This window comes from Panthera onca, chromosome D2, assembly GCF_046562875.1.
Source record: "Panthera onca isolate mPanOnc1 chromosome D2, mPanOnc1 haplotype 2, whole genome shotgun sequence".
In the NCBI taxonomy this organism is placed as follows: Eukaryota; Metazoa; Chordata; class Mammalia; order Carnivora; family Felidae; genus Panthera; species Panthera onca.
Genome location: NC_138349.1, coordinates 27,720,832 through 27,740,709, shown reverse-complemented (window position 1 = coordinate 27,740,709; position 19,878 = coordinate 27,720,832). Strand labels below are relative to the sequence as shown.

The 19,878-nt window shown below is 46.5% G+C and overlaps 1 protein-coding gene across 6 annotated transcripts in view; it reads right to left on the bottom strand.

Annotated features, from left to right (window-relative positions):
- Positions 1-19,878, bottom strand: part of FBXW4 (F-box and WD repeat domain containing 4) — an 80,872-nt gene that overhangs the window by 45,804 nt on the left and 15,190 nt on the right. For all 6 annotated transcript variants that reach the window (XM_078434752.2, XM_060641692.3, XM_060641693.3 and 3 more), the window contains exons 2-5: positions 15,762-15,857; positions 12,951-13,136; positions 12,109-12,241; positions 7,109-7,203 (exon numbers count right to left, since the gene is read on the bottom strand). In XM_078434752.2, the coding sequence (XP_078290878.2) occupies positions 7,109-7,203; positions 12,109-12,241; positions 12,951-13,136; positions 15,762-15,857 (510 nt within the window). The remainder of the gene's footprint in view (positions 1-7,108; positions 7,204-12,108; positions 12,242-12,950; positions 13,137-15,761; positions 15,858-19,878) is intronic.

The following is a 19,878-nucleotide window of genomic DNA, read 5'->3' as shown; positions in this document are numbered from 1 at the left end:
ACTTTTTAGGAGCAAAGGGCCCTATTATAAATTCTTCTCAGATGGCAATCTCTTTTATATTGTTGCTTCTCTGAGGAGGAAGTATTCTGGACGCACGGGCATGCGCGCGCGCGCGCACACACACACACACACACACACACACACACACACATCAAAAGGAGGAAGATAAGCATGAAGATCTGTATCTTAGAACCATCTGTCCTAGGCCCTAACTTGTGATAGAGGAGAAAGCACTTATGGGTGCACCCTTTCCCACACACCCTGTGGCCCCAGGGAAGGAAGGGGAGGGAGGGGTCAGGGTCAGATTGAAGTGTGTCCCTTGAAAGAGCAGAAGAAAGCACAGGTCAGACCAGAGGAGAAAGAGCTCCTCCACAGCACCTTCAGCTCAGAAGGAACACCCACATCCTGACTGTTACACCTTGTTCCTCCAGAGCTCCATCTCCAGGAATTCCCTTTGAACTCCGGCTGCAGCCCAGTTAGGATAGAGCAGTGGCTACAATTACACACTTGCGGGGAGGGGGGGGGGGGAGGGAACGGAGGAGGAGGGGGTGCATGTGACAGGCCATGAAAGGTCCCAGCCTATAAAACAGACTGGAAAACAAACCCTTAATTTAAATGTTAATGAAAGTGCTGTGGAGACATCAGAGGCTTCCCGGCTGCTCAGAGAACAGCTACACCAGCTACAGAATTTATGGCTCCCCTTCACCCTCCCGCCTCCCTCTCTGCCTCATCACCCACTAAAGTTTAAAGAGTATTAAAAAAAAAAAAAAAAAAAAACAACTAATTTTAACATTAACTCCGTGCTTCCACCTTGGGATGTGATTGCTAAATTATCTGTTGGCAGAACAGTGATCAAAGGCGGAAAAAACACAGGCACGCTGCGCACACAGCCCGGAGAAGTCAGCTGCGGCTGAGGCAGGGAGAGGACATGGTCTCTTCCTGATGAGGGAGGACTAGAAGAAACAGCAGTGCAGGCGGGGACCCAAGCCAGGAGGGGCAGGCAGCGGGAGAAAGGCAGGAAGACCTGCCCCTCCGATGTGCTGTGCCCCCAGCTGAGGTCACACAGTGCTGTCTAGTTCACTGTCGCTTCCCCAGGGTCCAGCAAATAACAGTGCTTAGGTATGTAGACAGAGAGAGAGATAGGGAGGGAGAGGGACAGAGACAGACAGAGAGATGGAGAAACAAAGAAGTTAACAGAGACTGAGGGACGGAAACGTATCCCTGTCAGGACAAGTAGGGTCTCGGTGCACGACTCTGCACCTGCAGTATCCCATCTTCTGCAGTAGCCTCTGTTTCTATTTGTGGTGTTTTATTTAAGTCAGCTCTTGACAACTGAGCCAACCTTGCTGGCCAGGGAAGAAGTGGCTCCCACACACGGGTCCCGGGCCAGCCAGGGCTGGTTGGGTTGCTGGTCTCAGGCCAGCAGCTCAGCACATGAGCCTCCCTGTGCCCGTCCTGCCCTGGGTAGTGGCAGAAATCCAGGGTCTTGAGGAAGTGAAACCCACCCCTGTGGCATCTCATCTTTGCTACTGATGGATACACTCGCACCCGCCAGAGAGGCTTGGCTCGGCACGGGCAGTGAACTCTGTGCGGCACCCGCCACCCTAGAGATTCAGCAGGACTAGACTCCGATTCAACTGGATCCCTACACTGATCCTTTTCCAACTTACAGTCATTTCAGGCTGGACCAGGGGACCCATCTAGGATTACCCAGAGCTTCCTCCTTTCTCCAGGTGTCACACACCTCCTCTTCCAACCAGCCCCTGGCCCCTCCCTGGTGTCTTTGTGCCTCTGACTCTCTCATCCAGGACCACCACGTGCAGGAGGCTCCCTCTTGTGTGCTCCGAGCCTGGCAAAGGAGGACACTGAGCCGTTCCTTGCTTAGGGAAGGTCTCTTTTTCCTAGACAGGCCCCAGAGGAAGCTTCCCCCTGCCCCGGTCCTGGGAAGGCAGGATGGAAAGATCAAGTCGGCCACAGGCCAAGCCACAACGTAAAGCAAGACAGTCAGCCAGCCATCAGAGTCTTTCTTCAGGTTATCAAGATTAGGAATCCTCTTCACAACCCAGCTCTCCATCGCCAACCAGAAAAGGCAAAATTCAGAGAGACAACCTTTACTTTTGACTCATCTTCCCCTAAAAGCTCTGTTATGAAGTCTAGGGCCAAAGGCTTGCTGAGCCACTGGCAACCAAAAGAATCCAAACTGAAAGTTGGCTGTCTCTTTTTCCAATCTTTCAAACTTCTCAGTCAGAGAAAATGCCAGATGCAATTACTTTTCACTAAAGAAAGGTGTATTTCAACAGGCTGGTGAATATGCGTTTACCACACACACAACACACAGTAAACCCTGTAGCCGCTGGAACAAACACCCTGCTCTCCCCAGAAACCCACCCTCTCCCCGAACAGTACACAGTGATTGCTTTCCTTCCAGACTCTCCCTCACCTCTGGGAGAAATGAAGCAAGAGGGGGCCGCTCCTCCATCAAAACCCCCCAGAGGCCTCAACTCACTTTACAAATTTGAATCGGTACATTTCATGCAGACTTGGACTATTCCCCCAAAAAACAAACAGGCCACCACAGTGAGCAAAGTTACACAAAATTATATTGTATATTTAATAACACAGCAAAGTCAATTTTCTACACCTATACCACTCATATATTTCCCCAATGACAGAAACACGAGAGAAGGGATTAAAACCCAAGTGTCCTGGGAAGCCTTCCTGACCACACTCACTCACACGATAGCAAGTGTTGTTGGGAGACGGGGAAAGGATTCTGCGGAACCCCTCCTTTCTCCTGGAGGGCAATAAAAATGGTGTCTGCAGAGGAAGGGGGAGCTGTGGGCTCCTTACTCTTCCCCTAGCAGGCAAACAGGACAAGTGGGTTTCCGGATTCATTTCACCACTAGGGTCCCACCCCCACTGTGCAAACCAGAGTTCGACGAGCGCTCACACCCCTGGGATGGTACAAGCACTCACGGCTGCCTGATTGAGCCCAGGCCTCGAGGACGTAGGGCCTCCCCCCAACCCTTCCACCTCAACTCGGGCCTCGAGGAAGAGAGAATGTTCTTCAGGCCCCAAGAGCCTTTCAAGGGCCACAACTTCCGTCCACCATGCCGGTGGATGAAGGCACAGCAGCGACCTGGGGCCTGCCTTGTGGCCAGCCCTCCGCACCACAGTACGGGCCACAGGCTGGAGGCCTGAGCACCAACTGCCACCTCTTCTGCCCCATGCCACGTGTGCCCTGAGTCCGCCTTCCCTGGGCCTCAATTTCTCCCTCTGCGGGGGAGGGGCGTGGTGGTGGTGGTACCCCCTTCCCCCTCAACCAGAGATGGCTGAGTTTTGAGCACTTAGCATCAGCTGGGAGCCATTACAGCAACACGCCCATCTCACCCCGCCACGGAGTAGGATCCTCACAGGCGCTTCCACATACCAAGTTCAGTCATTACACAGGGAGTGAGGAAGGAAGGAAGGAAAGAAGGAAGGAAGGGATAGAAAGTCAGAGGGAAGGAAATGGAGTCTTCAACAGTTCTGTATTTCCTCACTCTTGAGTGTTGGCCAACTTTATTCAGCTGGAAATAGTTTCCTTTTGGAAATAATTTTTAAGTGGCAACAAAACTTATTGCACATTTTTAAAACTCTGCGTTTCTGTGTTACTCATGGAAAAGTGCTCAGCATCCAACGTGACCTGGGGAGGTTGTTTGTGAGATCCGCAGTCATACCCAGACATATACCCTCCCACCGCAGGTGAGCCTCCCACAGCCCTTCTCTCACTCATCAAAAGCTCCAGGCTGGGCCTCCGCTACAGGAGGGCTTCACCTGTAAGTCATGAATCTTAAAAACAGGATTATTGGCGTCAGGGCAAGAAGACGGGTAGGAGGGCACACAAGAGGTAGAGAAAAAGGTCCTTGTCTGCCACCCTCCTGTGGAGACTACTGGTTTTCCTTCTGTGGTTTTGAGTACCTAAACACAGCTCTAAGCACATATCTGGTATTAAATATCACCCTCCATGGCTGTTTACGGATCAAGAACTCAAGGTCATGGAAGGAAGGAAAGGTGACATTTGGACATGGGACGGAATACCTGCTTTCTCCCAGCAGGAGCACCTCAAATAAAGCCGGAGGCTTGAGGTTTCCTGCTTCCTGCTACAAGTGTCTAAGCACACGCATAAGGAAAGAAGGCAGCCAGCCCCAGCATCTAGATAAATACGACGCAAAGCTCTCACAAATGGTTTTCAACAGAAGAAACAGATTGAGAAAAGGGATGCGGCAGGTCTCCTAACCATTCAGGTGCCTTCTAAAGAGAGGTACAAGGGAGCAGTGAGAGACTGGGAAGTCGTCGGGTAACCCAGGGACACCTGACCTAGAGGACAGCTGCTGCCCACCTCCACTCATGTTCTTCGTGAGAAGTTCATGGTCACATCCCATTAGTGGCCACACTTGCGACCATACTCATACATACCAACGACCATACTCAACAGAGAGGGTGGCGGGGAGGGGAAGAGAAGACAGCGAGGACAGAAACACTATGGGGGTGGGGGGGGGGGAAGGAAAGAGATTCCTGCAGAGTTCCCACCTCAAGAAGACTGCTGAGGAGGAGGGGAACTCCAGGAGGGCCAGGAGAAGCCCCCGGCAAAGCTGGAGATGTGAGAGACAGCAACTAAAGCCTTGAAACAAAGGCTGTCCCCAAGAGGAGAGATTCTGGTTGCCATAAGGAGATAGCCCTTCTGGCTTTGCAGAGCATTTTCTTACTCATTATTTCAGGTCATCTTCACAATAATCTAGTAAAGCCTATAAAGGAAACTGTATTCTCATTTAATAGTTGGGGAAACAGGCTCAGAGAAGGGCACGGCTTCCCGAGGCTACCCTGCTGGTGGAGGCAAAGCAGAACCCCAGTGTTCCAGCACAGACCCCGAGGCTAGGAGGCAGTGTCTCCCCAGACTGGGAAAATGGATGAGCTCATTGAAAGGTTCAAACTCATGGACGCAGGGAGAAGAAATGGATCTAATAATAGGATGAAACATCCCTATCCCAGTACTTTTCAGGGTAAAAGAAAATGGGGTAGAGAGAATAGCAGCATATACCATGGCCCTCTAGTAAAGACATGGCCCCAAGTGCAAACTATTTTCAAAGAGTCAAGCTGGGGAAGCGGTCATCTCGAACAACTATGGTCCGGTCGGGTGAGCAAGCGTCACCCTAGGGCCAAGGCAGGCCACCAAGAGGACAAGAAGCCTCTGGAGGAGAATGAGAAAACAAAAGACCCAGGTTTTCACTGAAGATGAAGCATATCAAGGACTCGGCAAAGGTTCTGGCACAGGGCGAATGGCGAATGCTCAGCAGCAGCTGGTAGTGCGGGCTGTGGTAGATTAATGCTAGTACTGTCTGAAAGCTAAGTCCTTCCTCAAAGCCAGTCTGCAAGTTGTGGCCAAAACAAAACTCCGTTTACTGTATTCGAAAAGGCTTCTTAATGACGGGCTAGACTCTGTCCTCAACCTCTTTCACAGACACGATCTTCAACTGTTAAAGCGAACACGTGCTTCAACACGTGTTCTACTGTGAAAGGGTAGCCCACCACATTCCAGAGAGGTGGCCAGAGTAGAGGACTAAGGGATGGGGTGCTGAGAGGGCCTGGCCGTGTTCTTTGGCCTCAATCTCCAGCCCTGAAGGGTTTCCCCTCTACCACCGGCCCCAGCCCAGCTCTCCCTAGTCCAAAGCCAGCAGAAGTCCACAGGGCAGTCACCAGCCCATCTGCCACCTCCCACAGGTCCCTTCAGTCCTCACACATACCCAGCCCACAGGCCCCCAAGCCTGACCAACTGGCTTTCAAACGGGCAGCAGTGGAAAGAAACTGCGGAGAGGACAGTGCTCAACGGCTCTGTTCTCCGCCCTCCGCTCCCACACACTTAGGCCTCTCTACTCCCTGCTGGTCTTGCCTTCCCGCTTTCCTAGGATTGCTAGAATGATTTGTTCTGAACAGCGACAGGTTTATAGGTTAGCCGACACCTCCGCTCTGTGGAATTTTAATTAACTTCTCTCATCGTCAATATGCTAAGGAACGGGGTCTCCATTCTCTGGGGTCAGCAGTGTGTTTCAGGTCCTGCTATATCAGCCGTCAAATTGAAGAATTAATGACGTGGCTAATCGGCTCTAATTCTTTAGAAAGAAAAAAAATTTGAAAGGGAGTTGCAGAAGGGGGCAGGAGGAGGGGTGCAGGCTCCGTGGAGTAAGGAGAAAGAGGCTGAAGGGGGCTGAGCAAGGTGGGGAACCCACTCTCTCGTAAAACGAGCGACAGACTTAAACCCAGGGCAGGAGAGTGGCAGCCCCCCAGCTTTCCCACTGCTCGTTAGGTGGGGAGTCAGGGACGAAGGCAGTGAGGGGGAAGACCCTAGAAAAACAAACCGTCTGATGGAGCAGGTGCAGGAGGGAGTCTATGTACCCTGCTGGGGAGGAGAGAGACTCTGCCTTGGTTCAAGAAAGCCTGGAAAGCAGAAGTCAGGATGCAAAGCTCACTCACTTAGAGGTGAAGCCACAGAAATACAGACAGGCCAAGGGGGAAGGTAAGGCTACCACCAAAAATTTGGCATGTCTGCTATGATGCTCAATCTACCCCACATACATGTCTCTGGATGAGGGCCCAATTGGACATGGGCCCCACGCCTCTCCGGATGACTCAGCTCTGTAAGCGATACTCTAGAAGACATTTTCCAAGGGGAACAAACCACAGATGTGGGTTGTGAGAGCAGGTTGGCCGGTGTGGTCACTTCCCAGGAGTGCTAACAGGCCTCTGCTTTGGAAGCGACTCCAGAGAGCATATGCTCCAGAAGGGGCACTCTTGTAACAACTGGAGTCAGTTACATTTTAACAGTATCTTTTCCTTCACCGTTTCTGGGGTAGACACCCAGGAAGTTAGCCCCTGGGATGTTGTCTCCACCTCACACATATATGATGTGAGCCACACACCTTAGGTCTCTGGAGGATTTTCAAAATCTCCAGGAGAGAGGCTTAAAGCAACCTAGAATATACAGGTGGACGAGCTTTCTAGCCCACCCAACCTCATAAAATAAAAGCATTATTATACAGGACAAAACCATATCCAAAAACGTCTCCCTTACCTGAGTAATGGGCTGATAGCAATGGACCAGACTCGGTCTTCGGTCTGGATGGTGTGTAAGCACTGCCCCAGCCGGCCTGATGCCAAAGGCCATACCTGGAAACAGCAGAAGAGATGCTCTCGTCAGCATCGCCTGGGATTGGGACGTGGGGTGAGCATCCCCAGGGCGGTGGGGAAGTGGAGAATCCTCTCTGTCCTGCAGACACAGAGCTCAACGTATGAGCCGAGAGGCTTCCCCAGCCTCCGGCTCGCCTACCTGACTCCCAGGCAGAACCGCCCTCCTCAACATCCACTTGAGAGCTCTCTTCACCACCCAATTTTATAGCAGGGAATCAGGAGCTCCACACTCCAGCTGAGACGTGATGAAGCCGGGTGAGCAGGTGCGGCTTGCCTCTCTCAACAACCTCCTCGTGCTGGTGGGTTTTCCTCTTTCCTATCTCTCACCCAGATTTTCCTTTGGGAGGTAGGGAGAAGGATGATGATCAAGGCACAGTATGGGGGAACAAAGACAGAATCACAGCAGAATTAAGAGAGAGGAGCAAAAAGGAAGACACAAGAGAAGGGGAGAACGGAGGAAGAAGAGAGGCTTCTAGGCACGAAGGTGGTATGTTCTTGTTTGTTTGTTGATAATGCCCAGGATCCAGTGCTATTCATGTCGGCAGGGAATTTAGCACCTAGTGTCACCAAAAGTAGCAGAAAAGCTTAACTCTTTTAAGCTTCCATATCTCCTACAGGTTAAAAATATTGCTTGGAGCACATTATCTGGTCCCTATCAGTCAGGAATGTACATTAGCAGCCACTCCGGGCTTAACTCTAATCAACACTCAGGGAGCCCTCTCAGCAGCCAGTGCATTTAGAAATCTCCCATTAAGCACAAGGCCCCCCTCACCTCACCCAACCCTAGATGACACAGTCAGGGAAATAAGCCTCTAACCAAACAGAAAGGAAGCCTCAAATGTACAGGGCTGTCCCAGACAGCAGCCAAGGAGGGATCCTGGGGCAGCCAGATGGATCAATGACCTCTCAAGGTCCCTGCCGTGCTATAAGGGGAACACACAAAAGCCAGTCAGGACCTTAGATGGAAGAACTTTCAGGAAACATTCCTTGAATTTAAGGGGCAGGTGATGGAGTGGGGGTGGTCTTGCCTTCTTGGGGTCACATGACATGTCTTCCCCATAAAAGGAGAAAGTGTTTTCGATCTTGTGTATGTATAAAAGGTATATATGAGTTATTTCCAACACAGGGAAAAGAAAATAAACTTAAGAAGATTCTGAACAAGGAGGGGCAGAAAACAAAAGTGAATACCACAACTTTCCTGGAGTGCCATGATTCTGGCTTACTCTTCCGGATCTACAATCAGGCCCCTTTGCTAGTAACTAGAGGCGTTTCTACTGTCTTCTTTCAGATAGTCCAGGCCTGGAAGAGTGGTTTGCCTTTCCTCAGATGCGAACTCCCTAGGAGGTGGGTTGGAAGGTGAGGAGACACTAAGGACTCTGATTACAACATCTATGGGGACAACTCCAGTCCTGGACTCACCAGTGCCACCCCCACCCCCCCTCCCCCGGGACGGGCTGGTGGATTCCAACACCGTACAAACCACAGAACAAGGTTCCTGGCCTCCGGGAGTGGCTCAGGAGGCATGTTGCCAATTCTGAGCCGATGTTGGGAAAGCCACAAACCCGAGTGTCATGATGCCTGAGGGACAGGAGTTGACAACAATATGCTGATCACACTTTCACCCTCAGTGGTCAAATCCAAAACAAACCCTTCCCTGGAAAAGACATATCTCAGTGGAGGTGGGCATTCACATAGTCCTTTTAAGAAGCAGTTGACAATATGTATCAGGACCCTTAAAATGACCGAAGCCTTACACTCAGTAATTCTCTTGCTGAGATTCTATCCTAAGAAAATAATTCTAAAACAAAGAGAAGCCTGTGTGGTAAAAATATTCCCTGCAGCCTATGGTTGCAGAAAGAGCACGCATGGGCTTTAGAATCAGACCCATTTGGGTTTGAACCCAGTTGTTACTTATCATCTCTGATCTTAGGGATATTTCAAGACTTCTTAGCCTCAGTTTCCTCGTGTGTAGAATGGGAAATAATATCTATCTTTTGAGGGCTACAGAAATGTCAAGATATGTATAAAGCACCTGGCACAGTAATAGCACAGCGTTTGGAAGGGATTAGGCACCCAACAATGGTGGTTCTTATTACTTATTAAGCCATTAAAGATGACACAAATAATTTGTAATAATAATAGGAAACTTTATAAAATAAAGTAGATACAGTAGGGTATATTGGCTATCCACAATATATTACAAGCATAATTATGTAGGGATAAAATTAACCTAAAGGATAAAAGGAGAAAATGAACAAATGTAAAGGGCTTAGCATCGTGCCTGGTTACACTGTATACAGTTACAAAACAAACAAGCAAACCTATGCATTGAAAAATAACTACAAGAAGAAAAAGAAAAAACAAACCAAGTTCAAATGTTCCCTCCTTCATAAATTCTCCCCTTTCAAGGCAGATGTGATCTCTCCACCCCTGAACTCTCTGGCCCTAGAGGCTTACACTTGACAGTCCTGGCCACTTCCCCTCAGCTTCGCAGCCACTGCACGCACATCTCAGCTCCCCTTAAAAAGAGGGGCAGTCTCTTCCTTACCTTTGAAAAACCCTACTGCCTTGTACACTAAGCCCTGCATACAGTTGGCACTTAAAAGAATGAATGAAAGAACAGAGAAATAAGGAGGCAATGAAAGAATGGTCAGAACCAGCCCAGGCCCACGAAGAACATTCCTACATTCCTATAACATCTCAGGATGGGGCTGGCCTCACTAAAGCCCAGAGGGGCAATCCAAACAGAGTCTCAATAAGCTTGAAAGTAGGGTTGGCAGGGGCGGGGAGGGGCAGGGAGAGGAAGAATCTGAGCAGTCGCTAACTCAGAACTCAGAAGTCTTACGAAGAAAATGTTTTAGTTCCTTTCACCCCAATAAAACAATCTCTTTTCTAAAACACAGTAGCTATCTGGGGGAACTCCCAACAAACAGGCTATAGATCTTTACAGGCAAACATGAGTTTGCCTAAGTTCTTGCATAGGTTTGGGCATATTAGAAGCAGCTACAGAACTGCAGAAGCCACCGAAAAGCCATGGAAACCTGGCTAGAAAAGACTGGCTGTGGGTAGCGTGGAAATGGGTCAGGAAGACGAAGGCGGCTAGAGGCAAAGACAACCACATAGCGGGAACAGAAGCAGCATCCAGAAGTCTGAAAAGATGAGCGGGCCCAGAAGTCACCAGGGAGCCCGTAGATAGCCGACCAGTTTTCTGGAGGTGAAGAACCCGGGGGGAGAATTCTGTCACTGTCTTCAAAGAAATCCTCAAAAGGAATACGATGTGCTGCAGTGACAATTTTAGAATTTAGAAAGTACCTGTTTTAACGCTTAAAAAAAAATCGAATCCACTAAATGGGGTTGTGTTGGTACTTCAAGCATGAAACAAATCCAATATCCCAAATAAAGATGCTGTCCCCTGACTAGAATAGCAGCCCATCCCCCTGAATTGCTACCTGTGGTCATAAAGCTTAGTTTATGCTGCTCTGGGTATCAGACCACAGAGAAGAGACTAGAAGAGACGTCACTGAGAAGGAGGAGCCAGGGGAAGCTCGAAGCCATGACAGGAAGATGCCAGGAGATGGGAATATTTAGGCCACATGTGCCAAAAAGATTTTTATGCAAATTGATTTCTGAGGAGTACAGCGAGTTAAGGCCAGTGTCTTTTCAAGGAATGGTAAAACGACAGCGACCAATCAGAACCCTGAAGTAAGGATAGGGTGGACGGAATGGGAAACAGGCAATAGGAACTTCAGTTTCCAAGTTAGTTCAAAGGTTTTCTGGATTTTTCTCAGGCTTCCTGTGCTGGTGAGCATGTCTCTCTGACAGAATGCAAAGTGTTAGGAAGAAAACAGCCAAGGGAGGAGAAGCTTCCGTAAATAGAAAGGAACATACGTAGCCCTTCTTTTTATATCAATTGGTGGCATGTTTATAGGAAGGAGTAATCACCAGAGGGTACGTGGAGTCAGAAAAGCTAGTGAATAAAAAGTGCCACTGCCCTCTCCTGAGACCCTCCCTAGGTGTCTCAGAGGCCCGTTTGCTGACACGAACAGGCATCTTGCTCCTGTTGGCGCTATGATCTCCAGATGCTGAGAGGAAACAGGCGAGTAAGATACTACCAGGCCTCCTGCACCTCAGCTTAATTGTCAGCAGAGTTCCCACAGCAGCCCCAAAGGACCAGGCGTGTGCGGGCCCTGCCTGGGGCTGCGGGACACAGGGGTGGAGACAGAAGTTCTTCTCTGTGTCATGGGTGGAGGCCTGTTTGACCCAAACGTGGGTGAGTGGAGTCCATAAAGCAGAGGTCACACTACTTCTCAACCTCATTCTGTTTTGCCTTGGCAGATGTCTGACCGTAGACCAGGCAGTTTGGCAATGACGCACCAAAAACGCCTTTCTCTCCTCATCTTTCTACTGCTTACTGACCACATCACTCTCCAGAGAAGCAGTAAAAACACATTTTAATTATCAGCCTGATTGCTTATAAACAAGGTGGTGAAAAATTAACCTCCCTAAACAGAAAGCAAGCAAAAGGAGGGAGATTTTAAAATAAAATATTGGGGTCAGAACTCAACCCACAAACTTGAGGAAATTCAGCTCAGGGAGGAAAAGCTGGCCAGGCCCTCTGTTTTTGAGTTCACGCCACATTTCAAGTGAGTGGCAAGCTTCCCAGCCACTGTCCACTCCTTTCTCAGGCCAGCTGGCAGGGATGTAGCCTGGCATGGCCAGCCGCATGCCAGAGGCACATAAGTGAGTCCTTTATCGTGTTGTCCCCCTGCTGCCCCCACCCAATGCCCTCAGCCAATCCCAAGACTCAAGGCCCTATCCACCCTCTCCCACCCCACTCCCTATAGACAGGAGGGAATAACAGTACCTAAGGGGGACACCACTCACCTTGGCCGTCCTGTCCCTGGAGCCGCTCACGATGATGCCCCCTCTGCAATCCACACAGTTCACCTCCTGTTCATGAGCCGAGTACTTGACAGTGAAGGTGCTATGAATCTTATGAACACCAATCTTCCCATCTCTAGGAGAGAAATAAGGAGGGGCGCCTGGGTGGCTCAATCGGTTAAGCCTCCGACTTCAGCTCAGGTCATGATCTCACGGTCCGTGAGTTCGAGCCCCGCGTCAGGCTCTGAGCTGATGGCTCGGAGCCTGGAGCCTGCTTCCGATTCTGTGTCTCCCTCTCTCTCTGCCCCTCCCCCGTTCATGCTCTGTCTCTCTCTGTCTCAAAAATGAATAAACGTTAAAAAAAAAAAATTAAAAAAAAAAAAAAAAAAAGAAATAAGGAGCCCATCCCCAATAGCCAATTATTCTCTCTGTCAGAAGAGAACAAAGCTACGGAAGCAGCCCGAGTCTCTAGTGATGTCCAAATCTGCTAAGTTTTAGGCAACTCAGCTCAAAATAAGGTGCTGAGCTTCGAGATAACTTTACTTCCTCAGTACACTTGGGGCTGAACAGAGCTGAGAGACAAAACAAATTTCCCCCTCGAGAGTATCACAACCAGCTTCACTTTTCATTAAAGGCTCTTCCTGTTTTCCTTCTCTGGCTAACCCTATTAAGTGTCTTTGGTAAATCTCTCTGCTTCAAATGGAAAAAAAAAAAACAAAACACTCCCTCTTCTTATGGTCTCCCTCCTCATCCCTTTGGAGTTGAGACAGAAAAGCGAGAGGCAGGCAGGCAGAAGTTCCCTGAAGAATGCTAAGGAAGAAGGAGGAGAACTCTGCGGCACTTACCCTCCTGCACTGATAATATGCGAGTTGGCCAGCACAAAGTGGCAAACATCCTCATCATGCCCAGCAAAGACTCCCAGGGGCCGACGGTTCAAGCTGGCACCATCTGGGCGGAACTGATAGGCCAGGATGAAATTAGCCTGGGATATGTACAGAGAATCACCTTCTAGCTGCATCCAGGGCATCTGACTGCAGAGATATAAAACACAATTTAAAGATCATCAAGATACAGCATGAAAAGTTGACTTCAATCTTTAGAGAGGCTGACCGATTCTCAACGTAGTGAGAATAACCTGCACTTTACCCCCCTCCTCTCCTTTAAAATTACCTCCCCGTAGGCTACCCTCAGACAACTAGAGAGACTGAGCTTTGTAGTAACCTAATCTTCTCTGGACTTTCTAAAACAGAGTCAGAATTAAACGACCAATTAGATATCACTTTTAATGGGAAAATGCTTAAGACCTGAATTACTGGCAACTTAGATTTCTTTTGGGGAGGCAGAGCTCAGCGACTATAATGACTGGGGCATGGACAGGGTCAAAAACAAATCTTCCACCCAGAGAAAGTGATTTTCTTTCATTACACATCCTCACTGATTTGAAGTGTTAAGTGATAATTTTCGAGGTTCCAAGACTCCCATACATACCTCTTCCCCAACAGAGCAGATGGAGAAAAGAGAAGAGTGAGCCCTGAGAAGCCCCATTCCCTTATCCCGCTAGAGCAAAGGGGCCATTTATAAGTGAAAGGAATAAAACCATTTAGGAAAGGATGCTAATGTACTGGTTACATATCCAGCTCCACACAGGGGATATCTACGTTTCGGTATTAGAGGGTAAGTGGGGCAATGGAAAAACGGCTTCGCAGCAGTCCGCTACAGTTCAGGGGTTATGGAGAAATAGTCAGCTCTCCCAGGCAGCTGATAAGAGAAATCCACAAGTAGTTAAAGATTCCCTCCACAATCCAACAAAAGGAAGAAAGCTTAGAAGCCACAGGCCAGTCCCATGGCACAGAGTGAGCCTCAAGAAGAAAGAAGACTCTGCCAGACCCCAGGCTCTCTGGTGGGGACTAAGCCCCTTCCCCAAGGCAGACAACCCAGCAGCCTGTCCTACTCTATGGAGGAGTTCTGGAGCTACCAGGTCCCAAGCAAGGCTTAGGGACGGCTGATTCATCCCCATTTACAGAGACACCATCTCCCACTGCCAAGCCTGTCTGAGCAAACTGGGCTGTGTTTCTTCCCCAGACTCCTTAATACAAGCGTCATGGGAATGTGGAAAAGTTCTGCAAATTGACTTGACGGGCCATTAAATGCAGCTTGGACTTTGTAGTAGCTGAGTTTCTGCTCAGGAGGTTTTTACAAGTGTGTGCATATATTATATAGAACATGTGTTGAGTAGGTAGCGATGCCTACATTCTCACTCATTATGCACTTCCCTCTTCAACATCCCCTTGCACGAGTTTGTGGCACACTCAAGTGGGGAGCAAGCAGAAGGGGTTGGAATGCATGTGTGTAGAGCCATCTGGTAAACAGCCATTTGCCGAGGACAAGAAACCAGGTTCATGCCAGGTGAACGGTGGAGAATCCCGGGGCAGCCTGGTAACTGCTTTGTGTGTTTATTTGCCAAACTGCTTTGAAACCAGCCCCAAAAAAGACGTCAGGGACAAAACCTTGATAGAGAAATAAACTCTACTTTCTGATATTAAAAGGCAAAAGCGGGAAGCAGAGAGTACAGTTTTTCATCATAAAAATCCGTCTTTCTCCCTAGTAGTTTCTCTACAGTCACCACCACGACCAGTACCCCCACATAATTCACAGCCACCACCAGCCATGAAAACAGCAGGAACTGGACACAAGCAAGAGAGAAGGGGTCATCAGATGAAGAAGCCGGTCAGTATCTCTCAGCACAAGCACAGGTCAACCTGGAATGAGGAACCACGATGCTCCTTAACCATTCCGACCAATCATCGAGGAGCACTTGCTTGGCAGGGAGTCAGATGATAACTATGAAATAATGTAGCATCAATGAAGCATAAGATTTGTGGCATTAGCAGTCCAAAGCCACTGTCTAAATTTCCTAGCAGTTCTGAGTTCTATCTCCCGTAACATCTACAGCCAAGCCTTTAGATCCTATTTTGCCTTCTTAATAAAGTAGGGGAGAGGGCTAACAGACACCAGGAGTGAAGCATAGCTCTGTAGAGTAGATTTAAAGAAAAATAATTATAAAACAAGATGGGTTGAAATACTGGCTTCATTTAACTCTTTTGATGAGGTAAGTTAATAGGGGTTACCTCTGAGTGGTTGCATTATATGTAAGTTTTATTTTCTTCAAACTTCTATTTTTTCAAATCTCTACAATAAACATTTGTTATTTTTATAATCATAAACGTGTGGAATTTGTTTAAATAAAGCACATTTGATGGCAATTTTTACCAATGTGAAAAAAATTGTCCCTCTGATGCCTGCTTTGTGATGTTTAAAGGATCACCAGTGCCACACCACCCAAGACAGGCACATTTACACTCTAGCTAAGACCAGATATTTTACTTCCCAGCATGCTTTTCTGTTCCAGGTAGCTTTGAAAGAGTCAAGGAGTACCTGGGTGGCTCACTCGGTTGAGCATCTGACTTTGGCTCAGGTCATGATCTCACAGGTCATGAGTTCAAGCCCTGCATCAGGCTCTCTGCTGTCAGCGCAGAGCCCACTTTGGATCCTCTGTCCCCGCCCGCCCCCCCCCCCCGCCCTTCCCTCACTCACGCTCTCTCTTTTAAACATGAATAAACATTAAATTTTAAAAAAAGAATCAAGAGGCTACTTACCTGCATCTCCACTTCAGCAGAATCCCCTCTCGGCAGCGCCCCAACCTCCAGTTCTGAGACACCTTCACCCGTTCCTTCACTGGGACATTGGCCATCCTGTGTGCAGACAGAACAGATAATCCAGTCACTACAACTCATTGCCAACCAGAGAAAATTCCATAGGCTTATGAGGTAGAACTTGGGAGTATCTGGAATATATCTAGATATAAGTGACAGGGTTAGGACATGAGAAAGGATTAACTTTTCTCTCTCCACACTGGGATAACCAAGAAAGCCAAGGAGAAGAGCCTATCCTTTACAGTGTCTATAGTGATGCCAAAGCGACCTAATGGAGAAAGGATAACAGTGCTGGAACTACTGGCTATCCATAAGGAAAAAAGTAAACTCTGACTCCTACCTCACACCATACAGAAAAATTAATTCAAAATAGATTTAAACATGAAATCTAAAACTATAAAGCTGATAGAGGAAAATATATCAAAATATTTCTGCAACTTGGGGCCTGGGAAAAGGTCTCTTAAGACACAGAAAGCAATAGCATACAAGAAAACTCTAATGAATGAGACTTTATCAAAATTAAAAATTTTTGCTTACCACAATGAATATACACACCACATTCTGGGGGAAAGTGTTCACAAAATATATATCTGACAAAGGGCTTATATCCAGAAAATACTAAGAAATTATAAATACATATGTATAACTGTATACATATGTATATGTATATATTGTATATGCATTTATATATGTATATATAATTATACACACACATGTATATGTATATATAATTATACACACATAAATATATATATATGCATATATATTTTTTGAAGGCCAGTAAGGAACTCTCCTGCAATCTTGGTGGCAAAGCAAAATGGTAGAGCTATCATGGAAAAATGTCTGACAGTTTATTATAAATCCAAACATATACCTACTCTATGACCTAGCAAATACCCAGGAGAAAGCATACACCCACAAAAAGACTTGCACAAGAATGTTCACAGGAACTTTAGTAGTAAAAGCCCAAAGTTGAAAAGAGCCCAGGCAGCCATCAGAAGAATGGCCAAACACCCCATGATGTATATTCATACAATGGAATGCTACTCAGCAATAAAAAGGAAAGTACTATTGATATACACAGTAATGTGGGTGAATCTCAAAAGCTGAATGAAAGCAACCTTACACAAAAGAGTTCATGTTGTATGATTCCATTTATGTGAAGGATATTGAGAAGGATTATTATTATGTGAAGGATATTGTGAAGCATTATTAAGAAGGATAACTAATCTATGGTGGAAGAATCAGAATAGTGATTACCACTGGGAACCCTACCACTGGGAAGGGGACTGACTGGGAAGAAACATGTAGAAACTTTCTGGAGCAACATTCTGTGTCTAAATCTTAAAGGGATTTGGGTTATACAGGTGTATATGCATTTGTCGAAAAATGCATCAAATGGAAAAAAAAATGCCCCAAATGATACACTTAAGATTAAAGTTTGAGCATTTTGCTGTATATAATATTAAGTTTATTTATTTATTTTTGAGAGAGAGAGAAAGAGAGCACGTGCACAGGGGAGTGGCAGAGAGAGAGGAAAAGAGAGAATCCAAGCAGGCTCCGCACGTCACGCTCTGCACTGTCAGCCTGGAGCCCGATGTGGAACTTGAACTTACGAAACATGAGACCATGACCTGACCCGAAGTCAAACGCTTAACCGACTGAGCCACCCAGGAGCCCCTGTATATAAACCCATAAATTAATATATATACGAGTCAATTGTATGCATGCATACTGTAGTGTTTATAGGTGGAATGTACTGATATCTGCAACTCACTTTGAAATGCATGATAACACAAATACACTAAAATGTTCATTGTAGAATCTAGGTCGTGGGCATATAAGTGTCTGTGGAATAATTCATTCAACTTTGCTGTTTTAAATTTTTCATTTAAGAAAATGTTGGGGGTGTCAGTAGTGCTTTCTGGGTAAGGAAAATAGAGCAGTAAGGAATACGAGAGCACACTAGCGTAGGAATGGTGTAGTCTGTGACTGGGTTGGAGTGGCAGGGGGGTAGGGAGAAGAGCTCGAAGCCACTCTGAAAGTACACTTTGGGACAGAATTCTGAAATTGTGGGCAAGAATTTGAAAATTTCATTTTAGGGGGCGCCTGGGTAGCTCAGTCGCTTAAGTGTCTGACTCTTGATTTCAGTTCAGGTCATGATCTCATGGTTCGTGGGATCAAGCCCTATGTGGGGCTCTGCACTGGCAGCATGCAGCCTGTTTGGGACTCTCTCTCTCTCTCTTTCTGCCCCTCCCTCACTCTCTAAACAAACAAGCATTTTTTTAAAAGAAAATTTCATTTTAGGCCCCCACAGCTCCCCTGTGTTTCCTTGGCCTGCTCCACTGGACGGTACAGGGTACGCTGCTTGGGACACGGAGTGGTAACTACCAGGTCTATTGAGAAAAGAAGAGAGAAACATGCATTTCCTCCCGTCTCTGCTATGCCTTCACACTGACTACCCTTTACCAAAAGGCAGCCGTGAAGTCCTGCTTACAAGATTATGACAAATACAGATTAAAAAGGATGGTTTTGGTAGGCAGAAAGAGAAGATACCTAATCCGTTTCTAGATAAATAATACTCTATCTACCTCCTGATCTCATCTCATTTGTTCATTTGTATAAACTAATTGTTTTTGATTAACAAAATGATACATCCACAAGGTAAAAAAAAAAAAATGCCAATAGACTGATAGATACTGTAGATGCATTTATATTGGTATGTATTTATACATATACCCAGTTTTTAATTTAAAAAAACAGTACAGGCGCCTGGGTGGCTCAGTCAGTTGAGCGTCTGACTTCAGCTCAGGTCACGATCTCACGGTTCGTGAGTTCGAGCCCAGCGTCAGGCTCTGGGCTGATGGCTCAGAGCCTGGAGCCTGCTTCCGATTCTGTGTCTCCCTCTCTCTCTGCCCCTCCCCCATTCATGCTCTGTCTCTCTCTGTCTCAAAAATAAATAAACATTAAAAAAAATTTAAAAATAAAAATAAAAAAATAGTACACTATTTTACTCATTGCTTTCTTAACAATATATCTCAGGAAGCATTTCATATCAATACATTAAGAGCCATCTCATTCTCTTTAACAGCTGCATAGAATTCTATTGTGTAACTCAATCATCATTTGACCAGTCCTTTACTGATTCACATTTAAAGGGCTTCCAGACTTTAGCTATTATAAATACTGCTGTTATAAATATCCTTATATCTCTATTTAGGTGTGAGAACCCCAAGCAGGCTCCACGCTGCCAGCATAGAGCCCAACATGGGGCTCGAACAGAGGAACTGTGAGACCATGACCTGAGCCCAAACCAAGAGTCAGACGCCCAAACTACTGAGCCACCCAGGTGCCCCAATATTTTATTTCAGACCTTACTATAGAAAATCTTTCAACATAGTAAATACAGTTTAGTTAATCCCATTGAACACTATTTAAAAAATGATTTAGAATGTTTCAATCTCTCTGGATCATAATTCCAAAGATTATTTAACAAACATTTAATGTGGTGTTTATGATGTGCCAGGAACTGTTTTCATTTACTAATGCTTTATGCATAGTAAGTATCAATAAACATTTGTTGATAAAGCAATTGTACTTCCTGTATTCTATCCAATTAGAAGACGTCGGGGGAAAAAAAAAGACGACATTGGAAATAAGCAATAAGCAAACTGGCTGATACTGCAATTTAAATACAGAAAGCCAGAAATGACCCAGACTGATATAAACCAATATATAACAAAGTAAAGTTTTAAAGTAAGGAAAGAAATCTCTACTTCCTCAGTGCTATTGGGTTTGTATACCATGTTCCCAACCTTATGAGAAAGAAGGAGGAGGAATATACATGCCTAGAAAGAACGTGGGAAGTATATACTCTAAAATAGTTAACTGTGGGTAGCCAACTTTGGGTGTTTTATTTTCTTTGCGTTTTTACATATTTTCCAATTTTTCTACAATGTAATATTTTGGTGAACAAGAAAATACCCATTAAAATAATAATGCTGGTGATAAAACTGGAAATCAATAGATTAAAAAAACTGATTTAGATTCTTACATCTCA